This window comes from Apteryx mantelli, chromosome 5 (assembly GCF_036417845.1).
Source record: "Apteryx mantelli isolate bAptMan1 chromosome 5, bAptMan1.hap1, whole genome shotgun sequence".
Classification (NCBI taxonomy): Eukaryota; Metazoa; Chordata; class Aves; order Apterygiformes; family Apterygidae; genus Apteryx; species Apteryx mantelli.
This window is the reverse complement of record NC_089982.1, coordinates 78,257,717-78,278,749: the sequence shown is the minus strand read 5'-3', so window position 1 is coordinate 78,278,749 and position 21,033 is coordinate 78,257,717. Positions and strand designations below refer to the sequence as shown.

The 21,033-nt window shown below is 43.0% G+C and overlaps 1 protein-coding gene across 1 annotated transcript; it reads left to right on the top strand.

Moving 5' to 3' along the window:
- The first annotated feature begins 8,204 nt into the window (after positions 1-8,204).
- Positions 8,205-19,583, top strand: NICOL1 (NELL2 interacting cell ontogeny regulator 1). Its single transcript, XM_013959934.2, has 3 exons — positions 8,205-8,355; positions 14,434-14,522; positions 18,356-19,583. The coding sequence occupies exons 1-3, from the start codon at positions 8,223-8,225 to the stop codon at positions 18,419-18,421; spliced, it is 288 nt and encodes a 95-aa protein (XP_013815388.1). The 5' UTR covers positions 8,205-8,222; the 3' UTR covers positions 18,422-19,583.
- Positions 19,584-21,033: the final 1,450 nt, after the last annotated feature.

The window sequence follows — 21,033 nt, the reverse complement described above, 5'->3', positions numbered from 1 at the left end:
CTGCAGCCTCACCTTCCTAACTAAAATGGCAGGACTTTGCTGGAAGAGAATTAGAGAGGAGTCACAGAAACTGCTCTGGCAGTGCAACTGTAGGTGTGGTAACAAACAATTGGCAGAGTAGGGGAACACAACAGGCTGCCTGAGTGGTTTGCAAAATGAACATCTGTCCACAGTTAAAGTGGGTTCGGAAACCCAATTTCTGCACACTGAAAAGTCCAGCATGACCTTCTGGATGGGATCAGGACAGTAAGCCAGCACAGAAGTTCACTGTGGATGGGAGAGGAAGGAATTCTGTTGGGTTTTTGTTTTCTTTTTAATCCCCTCCTGGAGCACCTGTGCTGTGTGTATTTTTCACTAAGCCCTTTCATACCCCACAGGAGCATTGGCACCACTCATATCTGACTGCTGGGCAAAACAAGAGTAACTGCAAGCCCCAGCTGCAGCTCCACTCCCAGTGGGAGAGCAGCCCTTCATCACACCCACGGGGGTTTCATAGACTTCTTGGAGCAAGGCCTCCTTTGGATGGCTTCAGCCCAATCCTGGTTGTAGCGGAATGGCTTCTCAGAGCTTCTTGACTATTGCTGCAGTTGGGTTTTCCCTTCTTGTTCTAGCTTGGCTGTTCTTTCCACTGCAACTTCCATTCCCCCTTCCAGTCTGGCACTGCCTTCTTTCCAGACTCAGGGATTTCTTGGTAAACCCCTGCCCCCCCCCCCCCAATCCTGATGACTCTGTGTGTGGTCACTGCAAGCCTGGATGGTGGGGCTGATACTGCTCAGGTCAGCAGTTGTACTGCAGGATCAGTGTGTGGCCCTCCCGCTTAACAGTGGAGTGAGTGAACAGGGTGCCGAGCAACACTATTGTCTCAGTTCCTGCCCAGTGACCTTGTGTGGGGACTTTTTTTACTTGAGAAGTCAAGGTTCCCACTGCAGAATGTGGAAGGTGTCCCAGAAGAGTGCAGGCGGTGAAAGCTCTGCTCACAAAGCTGAGTTCATCAGTGAACTGTCCGTCAGGTTGCTGAAGACTCACCAGCTTGTTATGGGTGTGGACAGGAACCCAGCCATGGTCAACTGCTGCTTTTGCCAGCGGCTGAATAATAAGATGTTCTGGCACAACTGGAAACACCTGTAGGTTTTGATGAATTTTTTTCTTGGTGTCTGCACAGACATCTGCTTGAACAAAAGAAAATCTGACAGTGTGGAAATGTTTTCCTTCAGTCATTTTGCTACACACCCTACCTTCTGATTCTCACTGCCAGAACTGGGTTAGTGAGACACAGGACATAGCTAACAGCCCAAGAGAAAGCAGCAAGGAGATCAAGGAGGGGAGTAAATGGGGAAAGGGGAATAGCTTCTCTCATTCTCTTGTTCAGCATCTAAAAAATTAGAGATTCCTTCCTGCCTGCAGAAGATCCATCAGAACCAGGAATTTCCACTAGGACTTGCTTTATGCTCCTTTAGAGTCCACCTTACCTGTTTTTCTTTAGTTGAATGACTGCTCACTGTCACCTCTTGTTTAAAACCACCATAACAGCAGGAGAGTGGAAGATGGCTAATATGGCATAAATTCTAAAAATGGATTGCTGGGAGGTGTGGGAATTGTAGATCAGCAACCAGAATATCTGTTCTGGGCAAATGAAGAGAAACTTTTGAAGATTGTATGCTCAGGTTTAGTGTGACATAGTGACAAGAGTCTACACCATTTTTATAGAGGAAAAGACTATGGTAGAACTAGACAAACTGCAGACAAAAGCAACTAGGATAATCCAAAGTAATGTGCAAAGAACAGACTGAGAGTCTTCAGTCTGAAAAAGAGGTGACTGAACAAGGAGATGATGGAAGTTTATAAAACCATGAGTGACCACAGAATGATTGTTTGCTGTCCTCTCCCAAACAAGAACTGGTGTGTATCAGCTGGAGGCAAGTTTAGAGCAAATAGGATGATGAGACTCTTCACCTACTGCGTGTTCAAACTCTGAACCTCCTCATTGCAGGATGTTGCTGGTGCTAAAAATTTACATGGGGTTAAAAGCCAGCTGTTCAGACTCATGCCTGAAAAATCTATTTCAAACTGTTAAGTATAAAAACATCGGCTTTGTTTCAGGAGGTCCCTGAAACACAAGTTACTGCAGGCTAATAATGTAGGAAGATTGTAGCTGCCCTGGTTTTATACTTCTCCCTAGACCTTTCCTATTAGTCACCGCCAAGGACAAGACGCTGGCCTTTGAAGGACCTTTGGTGTGATCTGGTACAGTTGTTCTTATGTGTAGAAATCAGGCTCTTCCCAGATTTATAAAGCAAGCCTTTTCCTGTGCTTCAGAAAGCCACTCCTAATCCCTTAGAAGCAAACACCTTTACAAAGCCTCTGAATTCTGGGTATCCCCATTGCCTGATGGCAGGCCAGGGGGCCTGCTTCTGTGGCCCAGTGCAGAGACCGCTCCACAGGCAGGAGAAAGCACTCCTTTATGAAGGGAAAGAAATGGGACAGCGAACCCCTTCACATGCCTACTGCCAGTAAGCTTCACTGTGCCCAAGAAGGAGCTATGCAATTACTCAGAAATTTGGGTCTCCTATGTAGTGTACAAAATCAGTCCTGTCCGGAGGAAGAAGACTACTGTGCCTAAGCTTTCACTCCTTGCTTCTGCTTCTGCCTTGGCTTTTGGTCAAGCCGCTGCCCTGGCTGCCTGGCTGCGCTGACCATTGGATGTGCTGATCATCGCTCCTGTGCCATAATGAAATCTTACAGCAGTGCACTCCTTAGTAGCACACTTGTGCATGTCAAAAAAGTCAGAGGACGATTGTATGTTGTTGTGCTCGTGGTACTGAGCTGGGAAAACTGTATGTTCTTATGTCTTTGAAGCTCCTGGCACTGTTTTGCCTCTTGTCGCTCCTCATCTTCACACACAGTATTTTCTCTGCCCTCTGCAAGCCTGGCATATTTTTAACATGAAAAGAGGAAGTGCAAGGGCTAGAAAGGGTTTGTACAAACAGGCTGACTTTCTCTTCCAGTCATCCTTAACTGTGCCTCCTACAAGAAGTGCATTTTTTTTCTCAATACCCAAAGGTCCCTGCTAAATTCAAACTGTTGTATTTAACAGGGCCATCAGAATATGCATGTGGCCTTCCTTCCGTACACCTTGTCCTGTTTTATTCCCTATACTGCATTTTGTAGTGGTCTCTTGCTTTGTGACTGCACTGAAAGCTGTTTGGGGCAAAAATCTTGTCATGTTAATAGCACTGGAAGTTGGCCATCACACCTTCAGCTGTTGTGAACTTATTAAATAAAAATCAATGTAAAATATACTTGCCTGTTGCTCTAGTTTCAAATATAATATTTGTTTTTATATAACAGACGGATACAAAATGGATCCAGGTTTTCAGTTTGATCTCCATGGAGATATTCCTTAACCTTCTTATTCCAGCTTGCTTTTCTGCCTTGAGCTTCGTAGAGATGGGGAATGGCAGAAACAGTATTTTTGTGGCCTCTTAGTGCTTGAATTTTAAAAAGTAGTTTAAAACATGAGAAAAAGAGTTCCAGGTGTGGAGGCCATGAGAAAAGAAAAAAAAATCTGCATATATTCTGTTATCTGCATATGTTCTATTTCTTATGTTGATCTGCCTTTGCTTGTCTTTCCTGGTAGTCAAGGCTGCAGACCTACAGGAGGAAGAGTTTGACAATAATAATTTTATATTTACATTAGTCTTCACTGTGAGGCTGGGTCTGTGATAGATATGACAAATGGGATCTCTCTGGATACTTTTGAGATAGCCCATACCAAGGTGTGTTTCCCAAAAGTTGATCCTGTAGTTTCCAGGATCAGATTTTTGTCATTGTTTGATTTCTGCTCTGAACCATGTACTTGCTGAAAACCTACATAGCATATCAGTTTGTCTTCATTAGCCTTGAGCGCCTTTTGCTGTTTAAATCAAAGTATGTGATCCTGCACTTTCCCGATCATTTAAGTTCTGTTTGTCAATAGAGTCTGAAAATGAAACAGCACTGAAAACCCTCTCATTATACTTTATATAGCTTCACTCTTCTTTGAGAGTTCAAATCAAGTGGAAAGACTGCTGACTGGTTATGCAAGTTAGACCATTCCATAGGGTATGTAGGACAAGGTTCCAAGGGAGGTCAGTACTGAAATTCTTGGTTTTGAGTGGGGGGATCTGAATGCTCTGAGTGTGCTCATTAATAGCTGCACTTTATAATTAATGTTTGTGCTCTGGCAAACATATGAGCTACATATAATTGTTAGACTTTTTTAAGCATTGATGCTATTTTCATTTAGCTCTTTGAGATTAGAACTTTATTTTTACACTTAATCTTGTATTTTATTCCTAAACTCCATAGAACATTTGGCTATGCAAAAACCATTAGGTATCACTGACAGAAATGAAGGAATCACATAATTGGGGTGGTGAAAATACAACAGATTTTTTGCACTGTTAAGTGTGAATTGTTGCATTACAGGAATTTGGGTCTTGTGTTGATTGTTAGCTAGAAAGTAGAGGCAAAACACAGCTTTTATTTAGCTTGAAGTGCAAGGAATTTTTAATGCATGCCAATTTGATGTACATAAGGTTATTTATCTAGGGAGCTGTTCTAAGAAATGAGCAGGAAGTGTAGGAGTTTGTCTGTATAACAGAATTGTGTCTAGTCCAAATTGATGGAAAGATTTGCTAATGTAAAGTGCATTTTTATTTCAAATCTGGGCTAACTTTTAAGCAAACCAACAGTCATTTAAGCAAACAATACCAACAAAATTTGTCATTTTTTGTGGCTTCTGCACAGTGCATGGTGAAACTTGGCATATTCCTTTGCATAAATCCAGACTGACTTTTAAGTTCCCAGTGATATCAGGTTTAATAAGGTTATATCAATTCACCTATCAACCACAACATAAAATTATGACCGACTGAGAAAGGCCTAAGTAACTGTTTCACTCTGAAACTCTTCAGTTCAATATAGAGGGCTAGGGAGAGACACAAACTTTGGGACCAAAATCGAAGTTACAAGCACTTGTGAATGTGTATAGTCAAGGCTTTGAGTGGACTTTCAAACCTCTGGGTATCATTGGTTATTTCTCTTCCCCAGTCAAAGAGCAGCCATTCAAATCACCCATGCAGTAAATTTGATACACATGGTTTCTTGCCTGAGCAGCTCTTGCATTCTTCCTCAACTAGGTCTACACTGTAAAAAAGCATCCAGACTGTGAAAAGTGTCTGGTTTCAGCCAACAGCACTGAATATAACTAATGCACAGTTCAGTCTTGCATTGAAGGGGGAACTGAACAATGTTTAAATGCATTCAACAGCTGGTATATTGCACATTCAAAGTATGGTTTGGTTTATATACAATGTAAAATGGAGAGTTTTAACCATGGAGGGTTGAACCATGTCCTAGAAGTCAATAGCTTTTCTTAAACACCATGAGATCTCCCCCCCCTCCCCTTTCAGTATGCACATACAGGCTGTTCAGAGGAGAACTGCCTGCACCTTCTGTTGCTCTGGTTTTGGCAGCCACAGAATAATGTGCCAAAACCCCCAGCTCCTAAAAAAATAATAGATACCTGAGAAAAATTAAATGTACTACAACTCTCAAGCAAGGAGAAATTACTTGCTTATATCTTCCTCGACAGCGACAAGACTGGTAGTAGTAGGGCAAATAGGCAGGGCAAATAGTTCAGCTTTACTGTCCATGGCATTGAGGCTGTATGTATACAAACTACACAAAGCCCTTGCCTATGGTGTAATTTACCCCACAGCCGGCACAGTGCTCAGTTGCTAGTTTTGCTGCAGGGCAATGCAATCCTTAAATACAAACCAGGAAAGCCTACAACTGACCTTCATTTCACAATAGCCTGACAACAGCCTTTCCTATATATCAGAAAGCATTCTAGCCTTTAGGAAGGGTTTAAAGATGCCTGTTACACTTGGCTTCAGTTGTTGATTTTTGGTAAACTGTGAAAGATTTTTAGCCTGGATCCTTTCCCACATCCTACACTATGGTGTAAGAGGCCTCTTGGAGTTGAATAGTTCCTGCACTAAAGGGGATCTCGGTGTTGAGTTTCTATCATGCTCCCTGTTTTGAGCCACATGCCTTTCTTGCATGGACCTCATTGGGACAGCTGCAGTGTATTGAACCTTCATTGGCTGACCAGGGTTCAGCTTGTGGTTGGATTCTTGAAGGGTTTTCCAGGAAGCTCTAAGATGGAGAACTTGTCAAACAATGCTGCCAACAGCAAATTTGTCATTTCATGAGGGAGATTTTTTTCCATCACCAAACCTCTACCTTACTGTTTAAAGAAGATACTGAGCCATCAAACAACAGTGAATCATTATCTCATGGCATGAAGAACAAAATAACTATAGAGTAGTTGGATTTTCAGTCTTGCTCAGGGCCTGAGAAGACTGTCAGAAAAAAACCCAATGCAGTTTCTTCTCTTTATGTGCTAAAATGTCTATAGTGCAGCAGCCTGTCACCTCTCAACTCATCTACAAGACTGTAAAGTAGTTATTTAAATGAGGATTACAAAGCTGTGGGCCTGGTAGCTGCCCTTTGGCCAGAAGTCTCTGAATTCCTTTATCAGTGACCCATTCCAAAATGGGAATGCTCTCCAGCCATCTTACTTGTTTAGATCAGAAGAAGTTGCCTTTGCCCTGGTAACTGAGAAAGGAGAAATGGAAGTTTTCCAGGGGCTTTGGTGGTTCTTTCTTGATGCAATTTAACCTGTTACTTCTTGTCTGATTCATCAGAGATGCACGTAACGATAGTTTCTATGCAACAGCCTTTTATGTCTTTGAAAAAAATTCATGTCCCCTTCTCTTCTTTACATTATATAACTTCAGTTCTTTCAACTGTTTTTGGAGAGCATGATTTCTAAACCTCTGATCATTTCTGCTGTTGTTGGGGTCTCTCTTAGTTCTTCATAGCATTCTTGTACCGCAGTGACCAAAACTAGATGCAGTACTGCAGGTAAGACCTTGTGCTGACTAGAGTCTAAGCTCTTGCACTCCTTTTTGTACATCCCAGTATAATTGCCTTTTTTGGCAACCACACAATATTGTAGACTTATTTCAGCTTGTGATTCTCTAGCTCCTTTACAGAAGTGCCACGTAAGCTGCTGTTCCCCATTCTGTATATGTACCGTTGATTATTCCTGAGGAAGTGTAGCACCTTGTTCTCCCCTTTATCAGATTTTATTCTGTTTTTAGACCTTTTTTTCAACTTGTCTGTATGATTTAGAATTCTAGTCTCCTCCCCCAGCATTGCTTATAACCTCCCAGGCTGGCATTACAACCACTGTAAATGACCCCTCTGCTTATTCATTATCCAGGTGACTACTGAAATACTGAATAATCCTTGACCCAACAATTTTGCAGTGCATCAGTTTTGACTGGGCTGTTATCATGACTACCTAGCATGATGCTGTGCAGGACTTATATTCCCAACTGGCTCCTGTGCGTTGCTGTTTTCCACAAGGATACATTATTTTCAGAGTTGCACTAAGCCTTTAATGGGGTTCGACACAGAGAGCAAGAGGTCAGTGGCAGGTCTTTTTTCTTCCAAGCAAACTTCTGAGTTTTCATTTCATTTGAAACCTCCTGGAACAGAATTTCACTTTAAGTAAATTACAGCTAAAGCAAAGGATGGGCGCTGCATATTTCAGCACAGTCCTTTGGGGAATAAAAGAAACAAATGCAAACATTTCCTAAGACCCTCTTATTCGGATTGCAGCAACCAGTGTTCACCAAGGAGAGGAAGTGGCCTTCTGGGAGCAGAGGCAATGCATGAGTAAAGCAGCAACCATCATTGCGGTCCCTTTAAATCTTCTCCTCCACTTGGCAGCTCCAATTTTTCAGTGTTGCTATAGTGAATCTCCATGGCAATGACCCTAATCAGGGAAGGGGGAGATGCAAGAGGGGACGCATGCTCAGTGTGGCTGCGTTGAGTCTTGCCTGCTTGCTGCAGCTATTTCCAAGGGTCTGTCACATAAGCGAAGAGAAAGATCAGGTACTTGGCAAACTGGCCCTTGGGGTGCATTGCATCTCCAAGTTCATGGCATGCTGCCGCCATGATGTGTGCATGTGGGTTTGTGTGTACGTGTGGATCTGTGCCTGTCATGTCTTGTCTGCTTCCCTGGGGGAACGGAGTGTGCTGGGAGCAAGCAGCAGATTTTCACTATTTCTCCTCATTTCAGGCTGAGAAGACAGCTTGAATTATTGATGAGAGTAATGGCGTTGCCGTCTGTCTGGAGCGTGATGCGTGTGGTGATCCCGTTCATTTCGGTGGTTGGCCTACTAAGCGTGAGGCTTGCTGGGGCCAGCCAGGACTCTGGGAGTGTCATTCCAGCAGAAAGTATGTATCCTGCCGTGCTACACTCATTCCTTCCCACTGCACCGCGTCTTGCTTTCTTTCCTTCAGTTAACCCACCTCATCCACACAGATCTTAAGCTCCAGGGTGATACTGCATTGCCTCAAATGCAAGGGTGTAATGATGACTTTGTAACCTGTCAGCAAACCACATGAAAACAGCACTTATAGAAACAGCAAGCAAGCAAAGAATTAGTAGTTACTTAGGAAAAAATAATAACAGCATACTGTAATTTTCATCTGAGCTTATTTGAAAACTCTTTGGTTGTAGATCTTTTTGTTCTGGTTCTCGAGAGCTGTGTCTCCAGATTTGCCACTATACATACAAAGTCCTTGCTAAATTGGGTATTGTTAGAAGGAAAATCATGTTTATTTCTGCTAGGGCATTGCATTTCGTGTATTTTGGTATTTGGTTGGAACAAAAGGTCAAGTTCAACTTTCTTGTAACTACTACGGATTGACACAGGGGAAATTGACCCAAACAGCGTATCTGTAAACCATATACAGATTTCTGAAATCATGCTGCTACTCTGCAAAGCAAAATAACAAAATATGACAAATTGGGTTGGGCACAGTCCTTGGAGCTGGGAGTTCTTGAATTCAGATCACAGCTCTGTATTAACTTCCTCTGTGATTTTGAGCAAGTCTCTAGTTCAACTTTTCTAGCTCTGAAATGAGGCAATAGTACAAAGATATTAGGAGAAGGAGTCAATGTTGTCAGGGTGTTTTGATGAGGACAAGTGAAGTATCCACTCATTAGAAATGTAAAATAGCCTCTGGAGAGAAAAAAAAGGAAGGTAACTGCATACAAACCAACCTCTAGTTACTAGTGATACTTATTTTGTATCACAGCAGTCTTTTTACATGACCACCAAAATCCTTAATCCAAAGTCTGATTTAGTCACTGCATATTATTCTTCCAGAATAGTATTACTATTTTTTAAACAAGCCTATGGCTACCTATACAGGACTTGAATTCTGAATTGGCTTCTTTTTCCATTCTCTTCTTTTTTTGTTATTGGGACAGTGCTAAATTTGGGTTCTGTGCCATTCTAGTTCTCGTATCGCACTCATCTCTGTTCTGTGTCTGTTTTACAGGTGTGCATTAATTAACTTGAATAATTTTTGTGGCAAGTAGTCCATTTTGTCTTCTCAAAGAGAAAATGGTGATTGAGAAATAAATTGTATGTGCCCTTTGTGTGTCTTTGTTAGCAGAGGTAGGTCAATGAAATAAACATTTGGGGGAAAAAGTATAGAGTGGTTCCTCATTCCACTTGTGTAGTGGAAACTCCTATTTTATCTGTAGAACAGTATCTTGGCCACAGACTCTCACCCCAGTCTCAAGGTGTTATTTGATCTTTTTTATATCCCGTGGCCAGGTTACTGAGTCCCCTGAAGAACCCTTGAGAAAGATTCCTTGGTTTGTCTTGCTCTTGCATGTGAGAATGAGGATTTGATGGCAGGTCTGAGTGCTTTTGAGGAGAAGGGCTGCTCTGTCCTGAATAATGGAGGCTGGAAGCTTTATCCTGCTAGCATTTCTACGAATGCTAGAAAGTTATTTCTGTCTGAAACCAGGCCAAGAGGAAGGCTCCCAGCTGATCATGATTGTTTTGTGCTGCTGCAGGGACTGAGTTTTAAGGCAACAAGGAACCCAGGATGCCCCTAATTAGCCGGTTGTTGAGAGTGCTGCCTTGCTGCTAACTACTCCAAGTGCTTTCCTCTGCCCATTAGTACTATTTCTGATAGTTAACTTGTGGGGCTTCTAGGACACTGTGGATGCTAAAAGTTTACATGGGATCACAGAACTGATTAGGTAAATTCAAGAAAGAAAAGTGTCAGAAAGGGCTGTTAGATACAGAGGCACCTCCTCTGGCTTGGGAACTCTGTAAGCCACATATTGCTGAGGCCTGGGAGGGTCTTCTAGGGATGCATCCCTACATGTTTGCCATGTTCTTGTGCACTTTTGTGGGCATCTGTTGGGGGCAATGGAGGTCATATCTATACCAGGAAAGTACACAGTGCCCAGGGCTGTTCCCTGGCATGGGAACATGATTGTAAATGGCTAGAATGGTCCCTGGCACAGTTCTGCCCATGACAGGAGGCCATTTGCCTATCTGGAAGGCCAAGAGTTTATTCTCACAGAGATGAACTGTTCCATGCCAGCTCTTCTGAAAGCCTGGGAAGGCTCCTGGGCACAGGTTATTTACTATGAGGTATGTAGCTCGTGGAAGGCAAGACAGTGGGCCAGAGAGACCTTCAATTTGATCTAGTATAGACATTCTTACATCTTGTCCTACAAGACAGCTCCACTGACTATTTCTCACCAAGGAGCTGATAGTACTGGCCCATTTGGGGGGAAGTGCAACAGCAACACATATGTGCACCTTCCATATTGCAGGTGCTTAAGTCCATACTGTCAGCCCAGGTAAGCTGGTGTCTGTATGATCCTAAATGACCCAGGGAGAGAAGGGAGGCTGTAGTGCAGGTTCTAGCAGGAGAGACATGTACATTGACCATAATAATTCTGGTTTTGCTAAGGATAAGGGAGAAGAGAGGCATTTACTGACCCAGTATGCTCAGTTCTGTGGTGTTTTGTCCTTGCTGGTTATAGGAAAGGTAAGTGCAAGTGTGGGAGATGCAGGAGTCACAGTGGAGAGGTGTGAGGGAGTCATGGTTCTCTGTGTTACAGAAAGATACTGCCCCATGGGGTGGCAGTGGTATCTGGCTTGGGGTACCATCTCCTACTCTCCACTTTGCTTACAAGCAGATCAAAGAGCCATGCCTAGCCTATTATGAATAACGCTAATTAGCAGTGATTCATCAAGTCCTTGTACTATATACACAAGCATTTTGCATTTGCAAAAGACTGTTCAAGTAAAAAATGGTGTTACAAATGTTTGCAGAGGATTTTCTTTAAAGTTCAGTGCAATCTGCTAAAAAAATTAAGTAATTTCTCCAACCTCCCATTGCATTTAGAACCCAAATAACCCACTGCAAAAGCTGAAATGTGGAGTTTGAAGAACAGAAGCTGATCAGTCTGGTTTCATTAGCCAAGGTGCATGAAATACAAAGAATAAATGCAGTGAGCATGTGAGGGAAAGTAAATTAGACTTCCACAGTGTTTACAGTTCCAGTTCTTCACGAAGAATGTGGCCAAGAAGTGTATTTTAAGCTCTCCTCCCCCACTTCTCCCCAAACAGACACATACAGTCTTCATGCTGACAGGATCCATTTAAAGAATTATAGCTGACTCTTGATAATTCTCATTATGTTAATCCACAAACCTGTTAAGTCTCCCTATGAATGATAGCCTGTTCCCAGCTGTCAGCAAGGAATTAATAGCACTTTGCTGTACTTTGCTATGATGTGACTTTAGGTTTGATTTCATGATTGCTGTAAGCTGATGTACGTTTATGCTGCCTGTGCCCTTCCCCTCCCCAAACCCTGTCCTCCTGTCCTTGCCCCATTTCTTGTCCTGGCCCTAAGACTTGTACATTCAGCCAGTCCAGGGAGCTGCTCTGGAAAAAAAAAAAAAATCAGTGATCAACTGACCAAGCAACAGCATGGTCAGCCACAGTGTGAACAAGGGAAGGTGTGGGAACACGTAGCCAAGGGCAGAAGGGAGGGTGGGACTGCTCCTATCGACAGCCACACACACTTAGATTTGTTTAACCCCTTTGTGAAACCAGACCCTTAGACATAGTTACTTTGGGGAAATGTCCAGGAGCATCCTACAGAAAGTACTGAGAGCATTAAGGGAGGATGAGTAAGGGAGCTAGACAGGCCTAATACTCTTCACTCTGGAAAATAGACACCTGGGGCAGGGAGTGATAGAGATCAGCAAAGTCATAAGTGGAACAAAAATAGTGAATATAGAATAACTGTATCTTCCAGTGCAAAAAGCGGAGGCAGCAAATGAAACCAGAAGATGATAAATTCAGAGCAGACAAAATCAGTATTTTGTTTGCACAATGAATAGCTGAGCTGTGGAACTCATTGCCACAGGAGGTTGTAGATGCCAAAAGTTTATGTGGATTCAGGAAGCAATGGGTAAATTAATGTGACTGTAGCTATAGACTTTTTGGGGAGTAGGGAAATCTTACTTCTTGCCTAATCTATTTTATTTGGGGAACTGCATTCAAGTTGCTCTGTGCTAATGTAAGTTGTGTGGTCTGATCCAGAACCCACAGATCTGCATGGGCAGATACCCTCAGTGCCACCACCATTTTGCTGCAGAAGCTGCTCTGATGTTTGAGCAGCTCCTTTCACGGGGATAGCAGAAGTGCAATAATCACTTGGCATGGTTGTGCCATTCCACTAGTATCTTTCTGTCCATATTGGCATGCTTGGCCAGCATAAATGCCAGTGAATGTTCCTGCAGAGCCATGGCCTTCGTGAGAGCTTGGGAAGGCTTCCTGGGTTGCACTCAGTGTTTGACTATGAAATTCATCGCTTTCCTCAAAGACACTTTCTCCACATTGCCGGGGCGGGAGACGTTCATTTGTGACCTTTAGTTGGGTTTTTCTCCTACAAGTTCTGATTTTGAGAACATTTTGGTGACAAGCACTTCAGGGTATGCGGCACTTTCCTGAGGTGGAGCCAGGGCAGGGTGCTTTCCAAGAAGACCACGGCAGCAGGAGGGAGCAGGCCACAGTGCCAAGGGAATGACAGATTTGCTGATAGCACATCAAGGATGCAGGTTTCTTTCTCAGGGCTCTATTCCATGCTCTGAAGTGAAAACAATTAGACTACTGAAATACTGAAAATGGTATTTTTTGAGTGTCTTTAAAAACATGCTCAAAGCCACCCTGTCACTACTCATCTCAGGCCTGGAGAGAGGCTCTTAGCAAGTGCTGCTGTTCTTATGGAGGTGGGGACCTTGCATTTCCCCACATCCTGGGATGAAATCCCTAGCTTGACTTTTGAATCTGCCTGAGATGTGAGCTGTGTGGAGGAGAGATGGAGGAGGCTGAGTGAGGGAGAAATGCCTCCTGGACAGGTCACAGCTCCGAAGAGGCCTGCTGGGGAGTGATGGAGCCAGAAGTACGCTGGCTGTTCCCTTCCATCAGGCCCAGCTCAGAAATGCCTGCCGCCCAGCAGGGAGCCAGGAATGGGGTCCTGCAACACCGCCCAGGAGCCCTCTGGCACCAGGGAGCTCCTTAGCTATCTGAGCAGCAGCTTTGCACCCACTTTGCTCTGTCAGAGCAGCACAAGTGGCTGCGTTATGACAATGATTTTAGCACTTCCCCCCCATCAGGGGTGCTCTGTGATCAGTGTAACATTTTCTCTCCTTCCGTTCCCCATGCATCTCCTCCAGTATCTGCAATTTCTTCCCTTGAAAACCCACACTTCATTAACTCTGTGACTGAACGACAGGGAGTGAGATCAGTGCAGGGCGAATCTTGGCAGAGCAGGAATGCTCAGGCCAAAGATAGAAGTGAGGCATTTTAGTTGTCAAGTCCTTTCCTCCTCCTCCTCTTCTCTGCCTTTTCCCTGCCCTGCCCCTCTGTGCACACACGCCGGCACCAGCTGCAGAGACAGTGGGACGCTTTGCGTTCCTGGCAGAGAGAAAATACAGCAGCAGGTGAAAGGAAGCAAATACAGATCTGGCTCTGTCCCTTGCCAAGCTGTTCTGTAAGGGCTCCTGTAAAAACAGATCTGCCTCTCTGATTTCTGAACCACTGCAAACTGCTATTTTCAGAGTATAGGTTGAGATTTAACTCATGTATGAGGAGCTGAGGATTTTAATTTTAAGGCAAGAGGCTGGGGGTTGAAGGCACACAGCACCTGGCAGAATCAAGCCTGGCCTGTGTTCAGAAGAGCACACGTAGCAAAATGTTAATGCGCTTCTGCTTGTCTTCCTACATGAAGTGAGCACTTGCACAGGGATAGATATGGCTTTGTCCACAGACAGCCCTAACTTTGTACACATGCATGTGTGGGTGCCTGGTAGAATGGGTTTTCTTTCAGCAGTGCAAGATCTCTGAGTATTTCCTCTTTGTATTGCCACGCTCAAGATTGAAAGCTGTGACAGTGATGCCTTTTTACTGTCCCTTTTTCCAGGTCGTCCCTGTGTTGACTGCCATGCATTTGAGTTCATGCAGAGGGCGTTGCAGGATTTAAAGAAGACGGCGTATAATCTAGACACACGGGTACGTGTTTCTATAGAAATGTTTTTACTTAGCCTTTATCTCCCAGTAGCCAGGTCTCCTTGTCTATGTACAGCAGACATGACATCTCTGCTGACTCACTTCCATTTCAGCAAATAGGATTGTACCAAGTACAGATTATTTTTCACAGGCTGGAGAGGTTCATTAAAGATCATCTAATCAGACTTCTTGCATAACAGGCCAAAGAATTACCTAGACAGTTCCTGCATCAAATAGAGAAGAAAAGAAGATGTATGAAGGAGAAAAGAAAGATGATTGACTCTTTATCTCAAAACATTGCTTCTGAGCTGTGGTGTGACCACCCTGGACAGGAGCAGAAGGTGAATGGGACAGCAGGAGAAAAGGCAAGTAGGGCTGACAGAGAGGAAAGGGAAGTGCATATATTCCTCACTTATGTATCAATATTCTCCATGAAAAAGGAGGAAGCGAATTTGCTCAGGTACTTATCACAGCACAGAGGGCATTTTATAAATTCATATGCCTGTCTTGTGATACAGAAGTCCCAAAGAACAAAAACTCAGGGTATGGTAAATGCCCTGATTTTAGTAATGCATGCAGATGTGGGTTCATAAATATAGACAAATACTGACTGGGGTAGGACTTACTCATCTAAAATGCACAGGTGGTCCCCATGCTGTCTGAAGTATGCAAGGGGCAGCAGGTCTCTTATGTCTAATAAAGCCCCCCCCCACGTACGCCTTGTACTACTTCCCCTTCCCTAACAGCTTCATAAACGCTGGCAACATGACAGGGAAGCAGCTTTTGCTGAGTGAAGTTGTAGCCACATCTCCCAGTTCCTTTAGGTGACTGCCCAGTGCCTTTGGCTAGTGCCATCTCCTTGGTAGGTGAGAAGGGTCCCTTGCTCATTTGAAGTCACACTCTGCTCAAATTGTCATTCACAGCAGAATCAACCAAAGAGATGTAAATCAATTACGTGTCCCAAACTATAATACAGAAGGATGATTATGTTTCTTTGCTTTTGGTTTCTTGTGACCTTGGGCAATCATGTAGGGCCCCACACAGTAAAGTTGGAGTGACTTCAGCTTTCTTGAGCTATCAATAGCAAACTGATTAGGGCAGAACTCTCAGTGCTGTATAGGTTACCTTTACAAAAGAATTTTCTGTGCAGGCAGTAGCATAATGCTAAATAACTATTGTTGCAGACTGTGAATAGAGGGGCATCAGCTGTACAATCACCCCCTGCAGCTGTGCTGGGCTGTTCTGGTGCAAAGTGGGGTTTCACCTGTTTGGATTAAGTTCAGCTGAAATGTTTTGTATCTATGCATGATATGGCAAGACCACATGCAGTCACAGCTGTGTTCGTACCCTTAACATCACCAGGTTCTTACATGGGAAGTTAAAGGAGGTACCAAACTTCTGTCTAAGCTGCACTGGGCAGATTTTCTGAGTGTAATAGAGGCAGCATGATTCCTTTAAACCCACTGGTGGATATATTCAGACATCTGTGTTGAGTATTCTATCTGGAGGGTGGAGTGGGTAGCGGACCCATCAGAGAGCAATGCTGTGCTGTACCATGGTCTGAGCAATCAGAGGCAAGGCAGAGCGTAGAGGAAGAAGTTGGCTCCAGAACGCCACAGAATAAGTCTCTGTTTCTGTAAAGACCTGGAGAGGCCTGAGATGTCAAGGCACTGATTCAGGGCAGCTCTCAGTACAACAGGACAAGTGGTACAGGAACAGTCCATCACCAAAACAAACATAACCTGTTATCTGGAACATCACCCACCATTCAACAGCTAGGAGTGTTCAATAGTACTAGTAACAAAAAGGTAGATTACTCTCCATCTTTTCGTGTCTTTAGATTGAGACTGGAGACCTTTCAGGAAGATGCTTTAGTTAAATACAAATTATTGAATGATACAGAGATACTAATGTGAAATGCAGTGGCCAAGGCTCTACAAGTGGCACATTCTGGCCTTCTATTCACTGAAAGGTACCACCTGCATATCCTTACCCAAGTGCTGGTGCTTGGCTTATGCTGACCAGCTCTTTGCCTTCTCAAGCTTTACCCCCAAATAACTTTATTCAGCAACTCTTGAGTATGGAAAGTCCTTGTTACAAGGGTAAACCCCATGAAGGACATGGCTTCCTAAGCCAATGCCAAGAGGCCCACAATTAATTTTGGTAATTGAGGTTTCTCTTTCACAGTCTTTCAGATTACAATTGAATGCTCCCAAAGCTGCTCTTCCTGCCTGTAGTCATAAGTCATTAGTGATTCCTAGGCAGGGTTTGGGGTAACAGGGACAGCTTGTTGGCATTACGATGAAATCCAATAAGTCTGTGTGATGTTAAGATGATTCTGTGATCTCTACTGGGCTCCCAACAATGAGAGCATTCACTCATCCAGGATTGTATTGTACAAGCAAGGAGCAGTGTTTAATAACACATGCCATTGCAGTAAGCTGATAAGTGCAAGCAGACAGGGAAAGTGAACAAGTCCTCTTTAATGCAAAGGTGGATGTCAAAAGTTTGGGTTGACAGGGATAAAGGGCTGTGAAGGGAGGGAAACACAGCTCAGCAGGGACTTTGTAGCATGGTGGAGCAGGTCTCTGCATAGAAGTGCCCAACTACTCCTATGGGAACTGAGTGTCTTTGTTAATCAAGCCCTTGCTGGTTTTAATTTGTCAGGAGGCATCATGTCAAAGGAACACCAGCTGGCTAAAGACCTTCTTGTTTCACAGAGATTTTTGATTGTGAACAAGCGGTTTTCAAGATTTTATGTTTTGTCCAGTGGAGATGTGAACCCCGTTCCTGGTAAATTTAAGCCTGTTAACTTTTTTTTTTCTTAAGAAACTCTTCAAAGTTAATCCACAAATTACTTTGGGGACCACAGACCACATGTTGAAAATCTCAAATTATGTTCAGGAAGAAGTTTCTCTTTAGTCACAATTGTACTTGCTCATGTGAGTTGCTGGCACTAACAATTTGATTGGGAGTCTTGCAAGAGACTCAGCTCCTGAAATGACGGGAATTTCAGCCTTTGTTTCTCAAAAGGCGAGACCAGGATCCACAAAATATCTAGGATATTTAACCACAATGAAATAAATGATACTTAAATATCTTTGAGGTTCTGAAATTAATTTTTCCTGGATGCAGAGAAAAAAAGCTTGGAAATGCTTTTCTACCAAGACTCCAAAACCAAGACCCAGAAATTTTAAATGATGAGCACAGAGAGAGGTTTTCAAGCTGTTGATGGGATTCCAGAGGCATGGCTCCAAATGGAGTTGGCAATAAGGCAACCGTCAATAAATTAACTCAGGTTAAAATAGGAGCCACAAACTCAAGTGTAGATCTGCCCTGAGAGGTTATGAGTTTCAGAGAATAAGGTTAGAAAGACAGCTGGATTTAATTCAGAGTTATTCTGGAGAAACAGTAGTGTAACTGAGAGCACAACTGGCCCCTTAGCACACGCTATCTGGTACAATTAAATTACACAGTACTGAAGACATCACCAACAGGAAGCCATCAATCATTTAGAAGGAATTAAAAGCAGTGCAGCTGGAAGTGGAATTTTGCTCAGCATTTATAAAGCACACTTTAATAATTTTGCAAGCCTAGTCCCTACAAGTTAGCTAGGAAAATGAAAACATTTAAACTACAAAAATACTCTCCATGCATCCCAGTTCTAAATATGCTTATTTTATGTCACTTTTTCTGGATGAAAACCAGCACTAATAACTATGATTTTTCACTCAGCAAAGCACCTTGACTACAGCTGTGCTGAGGCATTAGGCCTAATCAATTATATATTCTTTTAAAGTGATATATTCAGTTCTTTCATTTCATGTTTTTTGCAGACAGAAACCCTCCTCCTGAGAGCAGAAAAGAGAGGCCTCTGTGATTGCTTTCCTGCAATACACTGAAATGAGCATGGGGATTTGGCCAGTGGACACTTACTCATTTTTAAAGTTCTGTTCAATAAATTACAGGAAGATCTAGAGTGCAAGTTGTGCCACACCACAAGGAAAACAATTTTTATCCAAACAGGTACAGCTCAGTTAGACCATTCTTGCTTTAATGTGTTTTATCATAACTGTATGTGATATTGCATCTGCTGAAATGTCAAAAGAAGAAACAGTGCCAAAGGCTCGCTCATGGGTTTTATGTAAGGACAGCATCTCACTTTTCTGATATTTCAAGCCAAATATTGTCCTTAGATTCTCAGGCCAGGCCCTCAGCACATATAAATCGCCATAGATCTGTGAAAGTCAGTGGAGTCTCATCATTTCATACCAGCCGGGAGAAGACATCTAAGGATATTTTTTAAATAATTCTTTGATATATTTAATGTTAGAATGTGGCCCTAAAATAAAAAGAAAGCTATTTTGCAATGATGCGTAGCTGAAAAGTTAGTTACAAGCAGTCATGGTTTTATATAAAATTAATAGTTGTCATTGACTACTAGGCAGTTCGAGGAAGGTATTTGTCCACAATTGTAGAGATTGTATCAATAGTCCAGTACATAGCAAACACAGTAATCTGCATCACAGCATTAATTTCTTCAGAGCCACACAGTAGCTGTGATCTTTTTGGAGGGATTTATTAAATACCTAATGTGATCAGTCACATTTGTAATCACATGAATACCGCCTGGCAATTGAACTGGTTGTGTCTGCCAAAATCTTCCGGAAAAGTGTCTTTCATTAAGCAAATCACATACTGGGTTGAACCACTCTCACTGGCCTCTACAGAGAGTTTTGGCAAAGAGCGTACAAAATGCCTGTGAACCCAGAAATCTCCTGCAAACTGTCTGTTGGGAACATTTAAGTTCCACCAAAATGGTCCATAGCTTTTTCATGAACTTTATACGGGGAAGAATTTCACTCCGTAGCAGGGGGTTAAAGTGCTGATGCTGTTAATATCCCTGCTGCAATCAGTGGGAGACAAGAGAGAACAGAACAATTCAGGCAGTGTAGCAGTAGACAGGATTTGGCCTTGTTACTCTGGGAAAAAAGCAGCGGATCCCTTCTCATTGTTTTACTTTTTCCTTTTCTGGAGGGGGGGAGGGGCAGGGGAAGAGGAGCAGAAAATGGCCTCGATGGAAAATTCTTGTAGACAATAAAAAATTTTTCATAGACTTAAAATATCATACCCAACAAAAGTGGTTTTTAAAGTTCTTTTATCCACTTTTGTTAATATGTCTATTTATCTTCCCATAACTGGCTGATATTTTACTGTCAGGCTGCTCAGTAAGTTATGTGGGTAATTAGTAACTTTTTAAACACAAACAGGCTAGAAATATTTATTTTATCATCATCCTTATTATACGTTTATGTGCATCACTTGGCTTTGCAAACTGCCATGAGAGGAAGATTGCTAAGCTTATTTTAGGGGTTATTGGTCCCTTGAGCTGCAGTCCAGTGTCAGGATCATTCAATATTTCCGTGTGTGTAGTAGGAGGGATTACAAAAGCAACAAGCCGGAGGTGGCATCATGTAAACTATTTCATGGTTGGTGAGCTGGACTCATCTGAGCCCCTGTCACAAGGCAGCCTGTTAAGTGTCTCTAGAAAATACCCTTGGAAAAAAAATAGTAAACTGGAATGACTTGGCTGCAGTAGAATTTATGGCTAAGTCATGGAGGAACCTTAATTTTGCAGTGCTTTTTATTCATTAGGGGTGAAGTGCAGCCCCAAGCTGAATGCAAATGCCAGGTCTGTGTATTACACAAAAGCCTGGGGACAGAATTGGGATTTCAGTGATGCATCCATGTTGTCTTGGCTTTCTGCACAGGACCGAGCGGCACCCTGTCTGACATTTCTTTCAACAAACTTTACAGGACAATATTGTCTTAGAGTTTACGTGCTTCCTCAGAGAGGGGTGCAGCTGACCAAATGTGTACATCTTGATCTTAAAGGTGACCTGGCCTCCTTCTAGCACTAGTGGAAAGAAAGAGATGTTTGGGGGCTTTGAGTCACATGACCTATTTTAAGTTGGTTTCTTTACGGTAAGATGACTGGCACTTCAGCAGTGCTGAATTCTCTTCATGAACCATAAAGGGAATCCAGGGCAAGGTGGAGGTCCACCTATGATCAGCTGAAACCTCCCACCCCAATGATATCAGTGTAAGGTTAGAGACTTTATGATGGATTTATATGTTTTCAAACCTCCTCTCATCCTTTTTGTCCCACTACGGCAGGCATTAGGAACTGTGACCTACTGCCAAATTATTACTTTGTTTGCAGACGTACTAGATATCACAGAGGAGTTCATTACCATATGCTCTGCCAAAGCTATTTGAAAGGCACATGGCTCTCAGCAAGGAAAAGCTTCCTTACACCTGCATTTCCAGTAGGAAATTTGCTTTGTCCTTTCTAGAATTCTAGAAGAACCCTTTGTACGTCATCAGGACCCAATATTTACTGCGGGTGTTCATGCAGCCCTCAAGTGCACATCCCCCTACCCCCCAATACATGCAAAATCCTACAGTTTGTGTAAAAGAGAAGCAACATGATAGACCAGCTCATTGTTTCTAG

What these genes read in the sequence shown, in the direction of transcription:
- NICOL1 (XM_013959934.2), top strand. Translation starts at nt 8,223, where the DNA reads ATGAGAGTAATGGCGTTGCCGTCTGTCTGGAGCGTGATGCGTGTGGTG. An exon ending in GAGTGTCATTCCAGCAGAAA is followed by an intron (nt 8,356 to 14,433) that starts GTATGTATCCTG and finishes CCCTTTTTCCAG; the next exon opens with GTCGTCCCTGTGTTGACTGC. An exon ending in CGTATAATCTAGACACACGG is followed by an intron (nt 14,523 to 18,355) that starts GTACGTGTTTCT and finishes TGTTTTTTGCAG; the next exon opens with ACAGAAACCCTCCTCCTGAG.